Consider the following 17968-nt stretch of genomic DNA (forward strand, 5'->3'; position numbering starts at 1 on the left):
TAATATCGTTTGTCCCCACATGAATAATAATATTTTCTTTACCCCCTTTAAAATCTGACAGTCTGTTGGTGACATCATCAATAGTTGCTCCCGGCAGACATACCCTGGTTCTCCTCCACCTATCTTTATTACAAAAAATATTCCCCGTTTCCCTGACAATGGAGTCTCCTAATAATACAATGTCCTTTTTAACCAGAGTAGTTTGCACTTGGTTTTTCTGTTTTGAGGCTCGAATCGGGTGTGCATCACTTGGTAGATTGCTGGAGTTTTGAGTCCCTGACGAGCTCCCAGATGCATTATTTTCGAGGGCAAGCACTCGTTTTTTCAGGGACTCAAATTGTTCCCTCAGTGCACCAAATTGTAATTTAAGATCGGTGCACTCCTTACATCGATCACAAAGAAAAGAATCCCCAGGTGAGGTAGGATTAGTCACCAGGTCGACCTTGGAAAACATTCCACAGGTTCCACAACGGATTAAATCATGACTCACCCGTAAATCGCCATCTGCTATTTCCGTGTGAGTCACGATACCCTGTGACGTGTTTAAGGCAGATCTCGTAACAACCATTATAAAATTAAATAAATATCAATGAAAGTAACTTTAAAAAATTATATCTATAATATTATTAAAATCAAACAGTTACAGGAAAACCTATAACAAAATAATCCAACAATATCTAAATAAATCAAATATTTAAAAGCACTATCCAAAAGTAAACCACTTAACTGAGGAGCCCTGTCTAAGCGCGTCCGCTCACCTCGAATGCCAACCTCGACTTCGCTAATATTCGCGTCAGGATGATCACAGAAATATGCAGATTCAGATACCAACGAGCAACGTTACTGCAAATTTCTTGCAGATCGCTGACGCTGGATATGGCGATACTGATCAATAATACCGAAATGGAAAATGTCATAAGGGAATAATTTCAGGGAAATGAAATGAAATTGAGTGAATTTCTCAAAACAAACTTTGCAATAAGTTTATTTTGGAAAACGACTTGCAGTTTAAAGAAATATATTTCAATTGACCGTTTCATTAAACCTTGTGGATATTTAGTCAGTTTAATGATCTTATCACTCTTGAACGCATAGCGGCAGCTAAAAGGTGAGCAGGGCTCAGAGCGACATCTTTTGAGCATGCGCACAACAATTTTTAACTCGGTATGTCGCTAAGACAGCTCCCTGTGGGGCACCTTTTAATAAGATAAGCTGAGATTGTAAGTTGCTGTGCCTTATTAGCTTCCTGTTTTAGGCACCGCACTTTTAATATGTGTTATAACGCTGTTGAGTTCCGAAATGGTTATACGTGGTACGAAGCAGAGCAAAAATATCTATAGGATATCAAAATCATTTAAAACGAATATGCCCAGTTGGGCTTCATTTATTATTACTATATTTTTTTTATCTGTAATAGTGTTTCTACAAGATCGGAAAATGGTATTCCAACCATTAAAAGTCGACGGTCGTGGAGTATGGTACTTGTAGCTTGGTTTATGGAAAAAACGACTGACTGACAAAGGTGGTTTAAGTATCTGTCTCAAACACTTTAATGTAGTGAAATATATTGATATGGATCCAAGTCCCTTAAGACTCTTGGGACATGTTGCTTTGGGTGGATATATTCCATAAAGTCGGATTCCTAGTCTTTAGGATTATGTTGTATACATTTAGAATGAGGGCTCCAAAAGAAAGGGGCTAGACATAGGAAAGCCACTCGGCCCAGTAATGGATTTGTTGGAAGAGGGGGCTAATCAAACTCCCTAGAACTTCACGACTCAATAGGATCCGCTTCAGTAATTCCCTATGAAATTAAATTAGTATATCAGATTCGGAACCTTGGTTAAGATAGTAATATAATAATTACCTGCTGAAAATTTTAAAAATTAAAATTTAAAAGTAAAATAGAAGATCGCCGAATAAACGGCGTGTAATTATTATATTAATAATACTTCCCTATTCACAGAACAAAGTTTTGGGAGGGAGGATGGATTGTATTTCAGTCTTTTACATCTATGTTGGTGTGTGCTCTCCTTTTCATATAAGTAGTTTGAAGATTCTCCTTCGTTTAAACTCTATTTTTTTTCTGAATTCGTGTTTCTGTTGAACCGCGGTTTGGTCCTTGAAGTGAGGTGGAATCATTTTAAGATTCCTTGATTTGATATAAGTTTCAACTCATCGGTGATTGGGGGAAACCATAAGGCGGTTAGAACCAACATATATCCAATAAACAGATGGCAGGCACCTAAGTATAAAATTCGGCTTAATATTTCAGAAGATATGGACCTCTTTTTATACTTCCAGTAGTAGCGATGTGTAGGAGTATGCGGTAGAATTTTTTTTGACCAAGGAAATTTAAATGTTATAGTACTGTGAGTTGAATTTAATGTCATACCGAAATATAATGGCATCCAAAATACTGTGATAAAATATCTAATTTTTGAAATTTACTAGTTGGATTAATTTTTTTAGTGCAAGACCTATATTATTAAGCACATTTTGAAGATCCACTTTAGCTTCTTCATATTTAGTGTAAGGCATATTAAAGCCTGACCAAGATTTGCCCCTTTAGGATTGAGATAGGCTACAAGCCACGTCACATGCCACGAGACCAGTATTCCCTTACTGGTCTCGTATATTTAGAAGGTAGATAAAATATGCGTAGTAGTTGGAGAGATGTGTAATTTCTATGGAGCATTGCACAGACGCGAAACTATAGCGAAATGTTGACATTTGAAAAGAGTTTTTATAAATTATGGCTACGCCATTCCCCTTCACTGTTCCTTGCCATTACCGGCACAACCATAATTTAAATTCTGAGTGATTAGATTAAACTCTTTATGGTAGATAAACCATGCTAGAAACGTTAAATCAAATTTGGCTTTGTTTTCAATGCTTCTAACATTTTGGAAACAGTAACGACATATTTCATCTCTCTTCATGGCATTTTCAGATGATGCCAATTGCCATGTTCTCCAGAGTAACCTATTAGTTTGGTTATAATGGTTTGCTCTTCTGTTGAAGTAAAGTTGGGTGAGCGCGCCTGGTGGCCAGGTCATCTTATTTAGAATTAGCTGTTTCTTGTCATTAGGAAAAGGAATAATGAAGGATGTATTTTTTTGGGCTTCTAATTCTAATTGACCATAGATAAACTTAAATTTCAGGTTCAACTAAAAACATTTTCCTTATACTTCTTTTACACTCCATATTTGGTCCAAGCCAGGAGATAAATTCTGAATGTTAATGACACCGAAACTACTTGCACAAAACTCATTGGATGTAAATTGACTGTCGGAGGTTTATCATTTTCACGAGGTGTTATTATAGAGCACTGGGTCTCCAAACGGATTGCTTCAAGAGTATTGCATGATGTCGTATTGGCCGAACATGGGTTCATCTATGAAGTGAGGTTTTAGTGCTGACAGCATTTGTTACCTCTTCCGGACACATACTAGGGCGGCATTATGACTGGTTAGGTTGTGATGACCATGTTCTCTTTTGTTGTCTATCTTTTTCTTTACTGGTTTCACTACTGGGTTATATCTAAAAGTTCCAACAATCGGGTAGTCGTGGCTTGTTTACTATCTGACATTCAGGCAACAGGTCAGTTTGAATAATTTGTCGCCCTTGGGTCTGATTGTTCGTGTTAGAAGCTGTAGAGTTCAGAGTCCGTTCCTGACTTCTCTTCATGTGATGTAATCGAATTGAATGACGGTAAAGTTCAGGTCTTGTTAATTCAGGGGACCTCATTTGCTTTTGATCTAATGTAAAGGGAAGCGTCTCTTTTTGATAACAAAGTAACCTAGACTGGAAGCAAAACATATGCCAATCCGTGGTATTTATATGATTGATCTCAAGTCATAACATTACACTTTAAATAACTCCACTATTCGGGTCGAATTTTCCTTAGTTATGTTGGACCTTCAGGTGCTGCAATATGGGAGCTTATTTTACGTACAATTGGAATCAGTTTTAAATTACGGGCTCTATTTAGGTAGACAAGAGAGTGAGAATTTAAGTCTTGGGCGATCATTTATATTCTTATATTCAGCGAAATACTTTGAATGTTTCTACAACATGCACCACTTGTTTATGTGTAGGTTGCTTGGTCCACTAAACGGTTTGGTGGGATACTGCTGAGGCTTATAGTAGGATCACATCCTCTTGCATCATTCTTATTACCTTCTCTAGGCAACCTTGTTTGTGTCGGCAGTCTGGATTAACGCCGATTACGCTGATAATCTGGAAGGAACTATTCTTATTCGACCATTCCATTAATAGGGAAGTAACACGGCTCTGCTCGTATTGATGTGAAAGTTGGTATAAATATGCCAGCAATGAAAGAAACGTGTACGGAAATTGAATAACATGCCATCTATTTTTCGAAAACCAAAGTAAACAAAGAACACTATTGAAATTCTGTTCCTTGTAACAGGCAATGAAAACGGAATGTGTCAATCTGCATGATGACCCAAGCCTTGATCTAAAGGTCTCTTCCTATCACATTGGGATCTGCAGTCATATCTGTTCACTAAGACCTGACGAGTGAATTCCATAGAGATTTAGAGATCGAAAAATTATACTAAAGCAGGTTAATTGTGCAAATTTACATGTATATAATCAAATACATTCTTGTTAATTCTAACCTCCGTTTAATAAACAGAAATTTCTTGAAGAAGTTGTTATTATTAAGGTGTTGCATTATAGGAGGGAGAAAATACCAATTTTTCATTATTTGGATGAATTCAGATAGACAAAATATTACATAAATAAAACCGCTGAATACAGATGCAGTTTCTCTCTCTTTAGCTTTTTCATTGGTGCATATTTTGGATTCCACTACGACAGGTGTAATTAAAACATTTTTGTATCTTCTTGGGAAGCATACATGAACAGATTTCAATCATTGATGTCTCCGTTATCGTTTCAGCATTATATTACAACAGTAACTTCTTTCTCCAAGTAACGTCTCTTTATCATCTTAAATATATCTCACCATTTTGTCTGAAATTTCGATGCACCCGAAAAAAAAAAAAAAAAACGTAACAAAAAAGTTTCCGATTTATAATTCCCTTTCCATCTCTTCCGCTTTTCGCCTTCTCGAGCAATCGAATACAGCCTTTTTTTTCTTTTCACCCACCTCTAACGATCTTTACTTCTTTCGCCTCCATATTTCTTCTCAACCTTTCATCACTGTCGCTTCAAAAAGTCTGGCGCTCATCATCTCTTCTTAATTTTGCTTTAATATTAGAAGTGATGGAAATCTTTCTCTTCCCCCTAAAAGAAAGTTATCGAATTTCTTACCATCATCAGATCTTAGTAATTCCGTATCGTGGAAACTATCGTCATATCTATTTTTTCTTTTCCTTTAACACACCTTCCCACTAAAAGCGTTACGAGATTTTGGACATTAACATTCTTATCTTCCAATTCCAGCAGCGACTTGAACGCACAACGGAAGGCAAATTTCTTGAAGTTTTACCGTCATTTCTGACATTTGATGGATTACTTCGGTGGAGAGAAGTGAACGCAAGATCTTCCATATCCGACGGGTTACGGAAGAAAACTATATTGTGTTTTCTTGTTGAGAAATTTCACGCTCCCACAAGTTTATCTTTACTCAACCCTTAACCTCGAGATCATTTTATGACTCTGCTGTAAACTTGGAAGTTACTTTTTGTTGCCATCTCCCGATGTATAATTTTTTTTTCTTTTGTACACTGTTCGTGAAAGAAGTTTTTAATATTACAAGAAATGATTTTTTTGTATGGTTACTACTTACCGTGAAGGAGCCTTTGGGAAAACAATCAGTAGTAGTTAATAAACTTTCCTTAAAATAATTTTTTATCGCCAGGTTTATTCTTAGGTTTTTCTATCCCACAAAGAAGAACAATTGACAATTTTAGGACAACTGTGTGGAGTTTTAAAGTGAAATGAAGTTAAATCACCTTTTATTTTATGCTTTCATGGAATTATCAATGTGACAATTCTAACCTTTCTATTGGTTATGATTTAGCTGGAAGGATATGATTATACACCCCATTAAATATTTTAATAAATGAACATCACTTTAGAAACCTACATCCAGTTATTGTTCTTAACTAGAACCTGCTATAGGGTTTGAACCGTGAATCTTCATTTATTAAAATATTTATCTAGCGTACAAAGTGTTGGAATAGTTTATTCCTTGGATATCACCTGCGAAGAACACACCTCAGTTAAAGACATGATTAAAGCAACATATTGTATCAGTTAGAATGAAAGAAAGTTGGTCAGAAAGAAGAGTATACAATAAAGATCATGCAGTTCATTATTAATGTAACCTATATTAATAGATAAATTCTTTTGCACTCCTTGCAAAAGAATATTTTAATGGCCTTACCTTCAATACTTTGTCTTCTTATGGCTGACGTATCTTTGGTTGGCTCACTGGTTGGGGGTGCTATCTCTAAAAAAGGAAAAACAACATCACTAAGATATAAATAATACGATAAAATGGCAAATTTGTTCAATGTAAGTTAAATACAATTTCATGGTCTCCTTAAAATGCTAAACAGATTCGAGTCTCCAGACTACGGGACTATCATATCCAGAAATCCAATTAATTGTGTTATAACCTGTTTGTATCAAAGTCCTGAAATTAGCAATAATATGATTATGTAGTGCGTTTCATTATGACGAAACCTGGGTTCGCCAATAGCTTTTCTAATGGCACGAAATTATATGTAATTTGATAATTCATTTAATAAAATTCTCCAACTAAATTCAATTTTGCAATCATTTGTAACTTTAAACATAATCATTTCAATTAAATCCCAAACTGAAACATGTATCTATTTAATTACGCAGTTATCAATTTTTGATTCTTTTTATTCTGAATTCAATGTGCAACATTTAATATTCATTTATAATTGATTAAAATACTCATTTATAAATACATAGTGACTTTTACAACGAAATAATGCAACGTCGTCTTAATTTTATTCGTTTCTTAATAAAATTAATTTTATCTCAATTATTTTCTTTAATATCCACTGATGATGCGACCTAGCTCGTGGTCCCACGAATAAGTGTGAAGCATTTATAAAAGCCTAATCTTTAATAATACAGATTTTAAACAATCATAAGAAATTTTGCAAACATCTTAAACAGTTAAAGTATCTTAAATATCTCCTGCAAATTCAAGATATTGCTTAAATGAATTATGGGCAACTTGATTGCAACTCACAGCGACTCGTGCAACTCAACAGCATGTTATAATTTTCATAATAATTCTAAATGATTGTTATTAATTTCCAGGCTGTTTTTCACAGATAAGCAAAACAATCTCAAAAGGTATTATAACAACGTTTAATTATTATTATTTTTTCATACGTCCTCATGGTTGCATATCGAAAGATGTGGGAAAACAGTTTCATTCAGGATAAAACTGATCAGAAAGTTCCGTTATCAGTAAACCTAAGTGAAAGCTGCTGTTTAGGGATGCATCACTTATATTATCGCAGATAAAAATTTGATGGTATCAACGATCAAGCCCTCTTAAATGCAAGTCGTTCCATATTCCAGGAAGTGAAGCGGTTGTCATCTGTTCGGACCGTTGAAATTCGACATACATTTTTATAGTGAATACTAGGTTCGAAGGCGGTTTTTATCTACCAACCATTTTTTTTAAATCAAAGAGTCATGTTTACACTTTGATCTCGAAATTCTCACTTTCTCCAGATAAGCATTAATCGGTAACAGGGGTCTACACTAAAATTACAGTGGATCATTGCTCCTGGATGAAATTAGGACACAAATTATGGAATATCTTGTATACAGATCGCTATCTCCCACAGTTTATGGGAAGTTTTTTCTCCTGAGGCTGCTGCAAATTTGGAGGAGAGTTGCTTCGTTATTCTCCTTCCACCATATCATCAAACAGTCAGATCTACATGTCGGTCATTTTCATGCGTTGTGATCCTTGGGATACTATTCCAGGAACTGTTTCCAGAACAGCGGTATCCCACTTTGGTGGAAGTTCAGACCATGTGCTACTTCCGCCTGTCATTGGTCTGCTCGCCACTGTGATTTGATTCACTCATACGGTTCTATATGCGAATGGACGCTGAAACCGTACTCTGGTAATGTGTACAATCCAACTAAATTGCACCCGGTTTAGAACGCCCTATTTAAATCTAACAATTTTGCATATCAGGACAATGAGTTACTTTGTATCAATGTTTGATCTGGGTGCACAATTTCTTGTCTTGTAAACCCAAATCTTTCTTTCTCGTATTTCGTTAATGTGTTCATCATAAGGAAACTCACTATAATGACAATTTTCCTCTTGAATAAATATACCATTGTGAATCTAATAACGTTAATTAAATCTGAAAAAACTAATATTTATAACATTTAAAGATACACAAGAATTTGCGGGCATTCTTTATTGTACACTATCTCAGTGAAATTCTATCTTTTCTTACCATAAAGCCGAATCCATCCTTCCGTTGATCCTAAGGAGTTTTCTGCTGCACACTTATACGTGCCGTAGTCCTGTTCCTGTAATGTCCTTATGGTTAATTTCATATGAATCTTATATACTTTTTCTTTTATTCCTGTCTCGAACTTTTCTCCGGACACAATCATATCACCCCCTTCCTTTGCCCAATAATTGATAGAGACGGGGTAGGCTTCCGTGTGGCAATCCAGCGTCACATCCTTTCCCATCGGCGCTCCAACTAGTTGGTTTGGAATCCACATCACGGGAGGAACTGTAAAGAAATACCAAATTAAAAAAAAAAAAAGTTGTATCAAAGTGAAAGTTAGGCGAAAGAGATTTTTCTTTAGAAGATTAATTTACAGTTGGTGGAGAAGGGAAGACGTCCTTTTTGTTTTATTTATTTTTTTTATTCCTTCGCGGATGGGAGTGGGTGGCAGTAAGAAAGAGAAACAGAATTGCCGCGTACTTTCTTTGTCATTTTAAGTCTTTTATTGCCTCCCAGTGTCATTGAAAAACTATATTTTAAAACAAAGTCGAAGCGGTTGAAAGAAGGGTAACTATTGGTTTTTTCCCTTGCTCACGTAGGTCGCAGATAATTTCCTTGGAGAAGTAAGGAAGGGAACGAGTGAAGATCAGGAAACCATTTCACGTTTTTCCCGCGATGTTTTTGTATTCGCGCATGACTAACTCTTTCATCATCTCGCTTCACTGACATAAAAACTAAACTAAATATACATAAAATTATATCTTTGGGAAACGTAAAAGGCCTCATTTAGAAAACTACTAGAACCCAAAAAACGAAAAGGAGGGTTCGGAAAAAAATATCAATGTATCAAATATGACGTCGCAAGATTAAGAAATGTTAACCGATATTCAATCTGGGCTTCTTAAAAACTCGGCAATTCCTCCTCTTAATTTTTAATGATGCTTAAGGAGCAAAAAAAAAAAAAAAAAGAAAAGAAAAGAACTGTCCATATTTTTCGCAAATGAGGAGAGGCTGGATTACGGTATACTGTGCCCATATTGAAAGAAACACATATATAGACTCCATAAACAAAATGTTCCATATTTTTCGCTTATCCGAGAGTAAAAGGAAATGAAACAAATTGGCATTTTCCGTATCAGTACAGCAGTTTTTTTATTAGAAACTGTTGTACGTGCGAGTTCTGTCTAACAGCTGGGAAGAGGATACACAATAAGTCAGTATGAGATTTTTCGATGTTTGCATGCTTGTTTAGAGATGTGATGGTTCTTCTGTAAACCGGTTTTTTCATCTCAAAGTAATAAGAAAAATTTCTTTGTATTGTTTTAAATTATTTTCACAACTGAATATCGGTGTCTACACTCCCATGAACTTTAGTTATCATTTAAAATTATTCAAAATACACAGTTCGAGAGTAAAAAGTGTTGGTTAACGTTGTTACACAAAGCTTTTCTGATATGGATTTTTCCAAGTACTTTATTTAATAAGATGCACTGAACGAAAATGCTATTTTGTTTATCATACGTGAGTGGCATTTCATAGAACTGTTTATTTTCTACTAAATATGGATGAAAAGAGGGAGGCGAAAGCAAATTTCGATGCAGTGGATCCTTTTTCAAGAATCCATCGCATCTAAGTTACGATTATGGTTATTTTACATTTATCGAAATTTCGGAGATTAATTAGAAATATACCAAAAAATCCATCAACTTTTCTTTTTATTTCAGATGATTAAGTACAAGAATAGCGTACAGTCAATGAAACGAATATTCATTTCGGAAAATCTCATTACAAACTGAAGTTATGAAGCAACCGAAAAAGTATTGGAATTTAAAAAAAAAAAAAGAACGTAACGTCGTACTGGGAGTGGTTTTATTTAAGAGCCTATATTTACCATTTGTTATTCATCTACTTTTATAGCATTGTAATTTTTGTTAAATCCTGCCCATGGCGGTGATGGGCTTCCAGTATTTTTTGATTTACATTTCAAAGTAGTAAGGTTCTGAAATTATACGGCAAGTTAAATTAGTCTCTACGTTACTTTTTTCATGAGGATGACCAACAGGGTGAATTATATTGTTATCGTGGAAATATCTCCAGAAGACTTGCCTAAAACTCAATGCGACTATTCAACATATCCTTGGTGGACCTGGAGTTTGTTCCATGGCCAGCTAATTTCAAAAGGATTAATAAGTCCAAACCTCAGCCGGCTTTCTTTCTCTGGGATTTGGTATGTATTAAAATAGCCTCAGTGACTGGAAGGGATAATATTGCATATAAAAATGCTGCAGAAAAAACACCAATACAGAGAGATACATTCTAGACATCATTCAGAATGCAGCTGATACCATACAAACAAACAAACAAACACAAGATCTGTTATGCGCATAAAAGTACCCATTATAAAAAAATTATGTTGAGTTTTGCTGAGTTGTGTTTATTTTTGAGCTCATTGTACAACTCGTGAACTTAAACCTGGTTAGAGATATTTAACAAACGTCAATTAACATTTACATAAATAAGCCTAGAACAAAAACTCGTTGGTAACAGGTTACAGGAAGTAATCCATTTGGTAGTGGAAAGGGAGTGCGGCCGGGATCACGCACATGGACTCCAGATTGAAAGGACTTCAAATACAAACAAATCAGTCTGCTCAGTCAAGCAAAGGACAACAATTCTTGCCACCGGATTCAGAACTTTAGGACAGACTTATCAAAGAATCACCGTTCACCATAAAAAAAATAATAATAAAATACAGGAAACGAACAAAGTTGATCCCTCGTGGAAAACACACGTATCTCCTCACGTGATGGCTATTTTCACAAATAGCAAGCAACTTTCAGCAAGTACTAACATCAGCTGTATATAACTGAAAATTGAATTTTTGCCATACTTTAAAAAATTTACATCAATGGTTCAAATCAGATAAAGCGGTGGGTACTGCTATGATCCTACCACTACAGTTATCGCTATTTCTCTCCGGATTGAATATACCTGTTATTCTGCTCAATTATATGCTATCAAACTAGCTTTAAAAATATCAGCGAATTATCTTGCATCATCCGAGCCATTTTACACAGGCTCTGTGTGCAATAACTGCATTACTGAACAAATTCCTCCCACATCTTATCCTGAAAGAAACAAGGCATCAGCTTTTTCGGCTTGAGGAAAATAAGCAAATTGTAAAATTTAACTGAATAAAAGGAAATTCTGGAATAGTAGGAATAAGCATCTTCGATTCTTTCATCAGCAGACTGATATTTTGACCACAAGTCGGTCATATTTCCCCCAAGGGGGATCACAGCTGGACATCACCATGCTTCTCTTTCTTGGTGATTCCTCTCTCTCTCTGAGGGTAACTCAGAAAGTTTTTTTGTCTGCTACAGCATAAGCCTCAGGCTTTCTTGTACCATGTGGTTAATAATAATATGTAAATCATTCTAGAAGCAATGAAGGGTGATATGGAAAGAATAAAAGTTATTAGTACTCCTGTAAATCGGACTAAATTAAAAGTTGTGGAGTGTTCAATTAAACAGGAAAGAAGTCATTCTTACTAAAATACTCATTGGTCATACTCACCTGGCATAGTTTATTACTAACTGTGGTTGGCCCTCAACAATGCTTATTATAATATCATTGTCTCCTTACAGAATGTGAATCTAACCGAAATGAATATCCATCTGAAGTTCCTTGGTAAATATCGGCAACAAGCCCCTAACGCTAAATCATGTTAGGGGCTGTTATTTAATCATTTTAAATAGGTAATGAAATTCTGCGGAATAAATTATTAGGAAATATATCCAAAGCAGCCCCAAACTCCTCAAACAATAGCATCGTCTTTTTAAAACTCCTTGATGTAGAACCCACTATTTTGGTCTTTAATCACACTTCGATCGCATGACCAGCTTGATTATTTGCTTCAGCTGCAGTCTTTTCAACGTTTTCCACTGCAATAAACAGACAGTAAATCCGGAGAATATGATGAATATGCCAATGATTTTGTCACACTCATCCTATTATCTTTACGTGTTGTGATGAAAGAGAAGGATTTCTCGGGATCGTTTTCTATAATGTATAGCCCTGAGCTGTTCATGAAATTTCAGTAGCAAGGAAAATAATATCCACTCATACTTTATTTACCTTTCTGAAGGATATAAATATTATTACCCGTTCTTTCCTCCTCAAATAAAACTAAGGTGCCTTGGTAATTGCCACCTTTCCAAATTTCCTGTGTCTGTGTCGAGGAGCTCGTATATAGTGCCACTCTGCGGATTGTTTAGTACTTTGTATAACAGTAATGAACACAAGTTTCATCCATGGTGATCAACTAACTGCCTGGCAAACGCGTTTGATTTCTGGGAAAATTTCAAGAATTATCTTTATACATTAACCCACTTCTTCCCGGGCAGCATTTTTTCATGATCAGTTCTCTGTGATTGCCAATTAACAATTTCTGTAATTTCCCAGGCCTTTTGAATTCAGAAACAGAGTACCTATGTGGAATGAATGATGGACACTCATCATGTAACATCTCCATACTTTTCTTATGAATTCTGCTGCTTAGATAGTGCTTTTAAAACAAAGGTATTTAATTAAATAGCATAATAAAAGGATGACCATAATTCTTTTTAATTAAAAATAATAATATTTTACGATATTACTATAAAAACTCAGTTATATGCATTTAAATCTAATATTATTAATATAATATTTAAATAGATATTCAAAAATATTTAGATGTCTCTTTAAAGAAAAATAAATATCATTCGACAAATTTTTTCTACGTTGATGGACAGGTAAATAAAGGCAAATATATATTTGCCTTTATTTACCTATATAATAAAGGCAAATATACCTATATAATAAAGGCAAATATATATATATATATATATATTTGCCTGAAGAAATGATTCAAGGAACGCAACTAAAATAATACTATATAAGGCGCCGCATTGTTATTGCTATTGTACATTAGAGGCAACGCAGCGAAGGCCATGAGCCATACACTGAGTGATCATTGAACTATGACTACCTACCTAATACTTCGTAAGGCGTCCTTTTTCCCTCAGTATAGCAGCTATCCGACATGGCATTGATTCAACAAGATGTCAGGAGCGTTCGGGAGGCATGGCCAACCAAGCTGTGTGTAATGAGGTCAGCAATGTAGGTATGGAGGTGATTGGTGTATCCAGACGCCAGATTTGCCTTTCCATAGTGTTCCACAAGTGCTCTATGAGATCAATATCGGTGGAGTTCGGAGGCCAATCGATATGCTGGAAGTCAGAACTGTGTTCCTCAAACCATTCCTGCACAACAAGTGCCCGATGGCTCGGCGCATTGTCATCTTGGAAGACACCATCGCCATTTGGGAAAAAGTGTAACATAGCGGAGTCATATTACAGTCAGCAAGCAAGCAGCTGATGACAGCGGAGACCACTGATACCTTGTTCCACATGCACCAAGGGCCCAAGTTCCTGCCAGTGAAACATGCCCCACACCATACAACCGCTTCCACCAGCCTGCACTTTTGATACCATGCATGACGTATCAAAAGCCTCATGTTGTTGACGCCAAATCCGTACACGACCATCCGCGGTGTGGTGTAAATAACGTGACTCATCCGACAGCACACCTTCTTCCAGTCTTCTAACGTCCAACTTGCATGCTCTTTGCACCAGGCGAGTCTTTTTCGCCAATCAATCTTGGTTAGGAGAGGATGTCGTAGGAGTCGTCTGCTTGTATAGCCCATACGTGCGAGCGTACGACGCATGTTCATGCCAGATATTGTTCCAGTTGGCCCATGTTGCATTGGGTAGTCCACTCTTCAACAGTGCTGCGCCTGTACGAGTCGTCGGACACGGCGCTCGCTTCTAACATCAAGCTTTCGCTGATCTTTGCAGTTTTGCCGTCGGGTCGTTGTTTGACCATTTTGACGCCAGTCCTGGTACACTAATTACGGCGGCTTTCGAAAATCCCACTATTTTAGCCGTTTGGGAAATCGAGGCACCAGCTCGTCGAGCACTCACAATCTGACCATTATCAAAGTCCGATAAATGTTTCCTTTTACCCATTTTACTACTTGCTAAATCACTGACACCTTATCTGTGCTACGTAGGTGGACTAACTCCGCACTCTCGTGCCTCACGTGGTCGGTCATAATTCAGTGATCACTCAGCGTATATTATGTTTCTATTGGCGTGCATTCTTCGAACAGTTTGTTGGACGAAAATTCTCGAGCTTTTGGGAGGTAAAACGGTATAGGCAAGTTACCTTGTCTACGGGTGTGAAAAAACAAATATACCCCTAAAACTTTATTCCATCTCATGGAATTTTAACCAGGCCTTTCCCACACTGTGGATCGCAGCCACTTTTCTATTGTGACAGATTAAGGTAGGATACCACCTGAACTATTTGAAATTGTAACTTGAATAAGAAATTGTGATAATTCTTAAGATATTGTGATAGTTTCTATGGCACCATACCGTTGTGTACAACAACAATATGTGATTTTGTTGTTGTTTGGAGATTTTGGCGAAAAAGCTACTTTGGCTATAATCCATCTGTTATTTTGCTATCAGCACGTTCTGTAGCGTTGATGTCTTAATTTGATGTATTTCTGCTTAGTCCACTGATGAAATTTTGCATCTGTTTATTGAGACATGCTGAGCATTAGGAAGAATCACAGTTTTAGTGATACTAGCTGTCCTTTGGTATTGCAATTCTTGTATGTTTGAGTTTCTTGAAATGATACCTGTCCCTTTCTTCTGATACCTGTCCCTTTCTTCTGAACCCTGGTGAATGGCACAGTAGTTACGATCGTTGCCATTTGATATCATTTGGAAAAGTCTTGAGTTGCACTCCTGTCAAGCAGGGAGGAATTCTTGTGTTTTTTTTTTTTTTTTTTTTTTTTTTGTACAGTAGAAGAATTTGATGGACTGGGACGAGGATTATAAGCTTTTTATTTATTTATTTTTTTTTCATTCAGAAAAACACAATCCGCTATAGATATACTGGGTAAGCAAATAAGCAAAACAACCTACCTTCTAAATTGTATAGGGAAGTTTCTTCTGACTATCAATGTTTGATTGGAGTTCTATAACATAAGTTAGAGTTCGGGGCGATGCTTCTTACCTTCCTGTTAATCCTGACGCTCCATACACGGGAAACCATCAATTTAAATTATACTTGAAATAATAAAGTTTGTATGTAAGCCAATTTGCTAGTTTTTTTGTTTTTCGTCACTCATAATAAAGAAGGGACTGTTCCAGAGATGAACCCAAATATAAACAATAATCCAAACTACTGTACTGGATTTAAAAAAAAAATAGGAAAGTGCATTTATCTTTATGGAATAAATGACAACATACGAGTATTGCAGTTAACAACATTTATTTAGAATATAATTTAATATTTTATGTAGTTGAAATTTCTACAGTGAGAGTCGATCTCTGGCAAGGGTTGCGCGATTTTTTTCATCCAACAAAAGATAAAAACCAATCATACGCGTCGGTGTATTGCTGGGTTATATTGTATGCAATAAGGATGATGCTAGCTCTTATATTTTCAAATAAAGAAATGTTGAAAATACTCCTGAAAGTACTTCCTCAATGATAACCAAATTAGGAAAAGTGTCAGAGGATGGATATTCTGTGCCGACTTCCAATAAAAATTCTCTCGTGTAAAGTGAGAAAACAAAAACTACCTTCATACTAATCCATCGAATGCTAAATCACAATCTTTTGTTCATTTTCTGTTTTGCGAGCTCGTTTTTGTACCTGTAAGATCGTAACGAAAAAATTCCCAACGGTGTGCGCGAGTACAACCCAATTCTCAGTGCAGCAGACAGCTGATGCCGAAATACGTAGTGAATATCAACTTCAGTAGACAGCGAAGGAAAGCGCGTGTCACAAGAATCGTTCTGCCCTGCTTCAGTCAAATTGAGATGAATATCTGAGTCACTCTCTATGATCAGAAACATCAAACACTTTCCCCCTCTTCCATACTTTCCCTACTGCTTCCTCCCCGAGGATGTTTTAGCCAGAATGATAAGAGAAGGATATTTCTGTTATTCGCTAAAATTATTTCTCTTTGTAGAGACAATTTTATAGACATTCCCGATGACAATGAAACAGATTTAGAAATAGAAATGAATCCGTGAGGATTTCTGAATAAAATTCAGAAATATTTACTTTATCGCTCGTTGGCATGCAACATGTTTTTCATACGTAAAATCTCTCTTAGGGGTGTGGAACGAACATGGCTGAATGTGCTTCGTCTACGCAAGGCTTCTATTAAGACTGCTGTGGAATAACTCGAGGTAAATGAAAGAAATTCAAAGTACTCTCTCGTAATAAAATTGCTGTTACCATATAGATGCATTACTATATGAGGGGATGAGAGAGTTAGTCATATTCTTTCAAGCCACTCTGAAGTTACCTTTCTCACTTTCCTGAAAGCTTATTACTTTGTTCACTGAATAAGGTAGTTACCTCTTATAAGAAAACATTTAGTTACTAAAGTAGTCTCCATAACGTACATACAATGAAGTGAAAATACGCTGTCAACTTCATCATTATTTTTCTTTGCAGGAGGTGATGACCTCATAATTAACAAAATACAAGGAAAAAGTAGCTTCAATGAACGGGACGTTAGGCAGTTAACATCGTTTAATTGCTATTGAATATGGCGACTGTGTGTAATCTAATATGACCCCGATTGAGCATTAAAATCAATCACTTCAAAATCCAATTGTCTTAAAACCAGGAAAGCCAGTGATTCCATTTTTAAACAAGTAAATGCGGGGGAGATTTTCCAATCTCCCTCGCATTTACTTCAGTCCAGTTGGTTCATGGTTGATCACGATTAGATTTATCATGCTCAAATGGACAGTTAGGAAGCGCTTGTGATTCTGATTCTCACGAGGGCTGCAGGCGATGGGTTGAGGTTGTTGATAATCCAATTTTTCATATCAGATATAATATATGTTGTTGGGCTGGGTGGAATATACGAGTACATACCCTACACAAGTCGACATCGTGGAAAATGAAGATTTCCCCCACACCCTTTCTTGTCAGTTCTGTAGTTAAACGCAGATGTTGTTGTTTGTTGGATTTATTGGTGCAAGGGCTACTAAGGCCATAATGCACCTATTACAATCTTATTTGGTACATGATTGTTATATTAAATAAAAGGATTCATATCAGATGATATTTGTTTATCATTTTAAGGATTCATAAATTCATAAGGATTCATAAAAGGATTCATATCAGATGATATTTGTTTATCATTTTGAGGAAGGTAAAAACATCATTAATATCTTGTCGGTTTCCGAGGATCTGCTGTAAGGTAAGTTTATTAGAGGAATATAGATGTGAAGAGAAAGCTGTTTGTCGTTCTCTCAGATACAATGGGCATTCAGTGATCAAGTGGTTTACTGTGAGTTGAGTTTGACAGTTGCTGCATAGTGGAGGGTCATCCTGAGTGAGTAAATAACTATGAGT

General features: G+C 36.1%; 1 protein-coding gene across 2 annotated transcripts in view; it reads right to left on the minus strand.

Moving 5' to 3' along the window:
* Positions 1-17968, minus strand: part of LOC150089314 (lachesin-like) — a 563730-nt gene that overhangs the window by 66870 nt on the left and 478892 nt on the right. For both annotated transcript variants that reach the window (XM_090368492.1, XM_090368491.1), the window contains exons 6-7: positions 8469-8756; positions 6383-6448 (exon numbers count right to left, since the gene is read on the minus strand). In XM_090368492.1, the coding sequence (XP_090224618.1) occupies positions 6383-6448; positions 8469-8756 (354 nt within the window). The remainder of the gene's footprint in view (positions 1-6382; positions 6449-8468; positions 8757-17968) is intronic.

This window comes from Mastigoproctus giganteus, chromosome 2, assembly GCF_048544385.1.
Source record: "Mastigoproctus giganteus isolate SK-2022 chromosome 2, ASM4854438v1, whole genome shotgun sequence".
Classification (NCBI taxonomy): Eukaryota; Metazoa; Arthropoda; class Arachnida; order Uropygi; family Thelyphonidae; genus Mastigoproctus; species Mastigoproctus giganteus.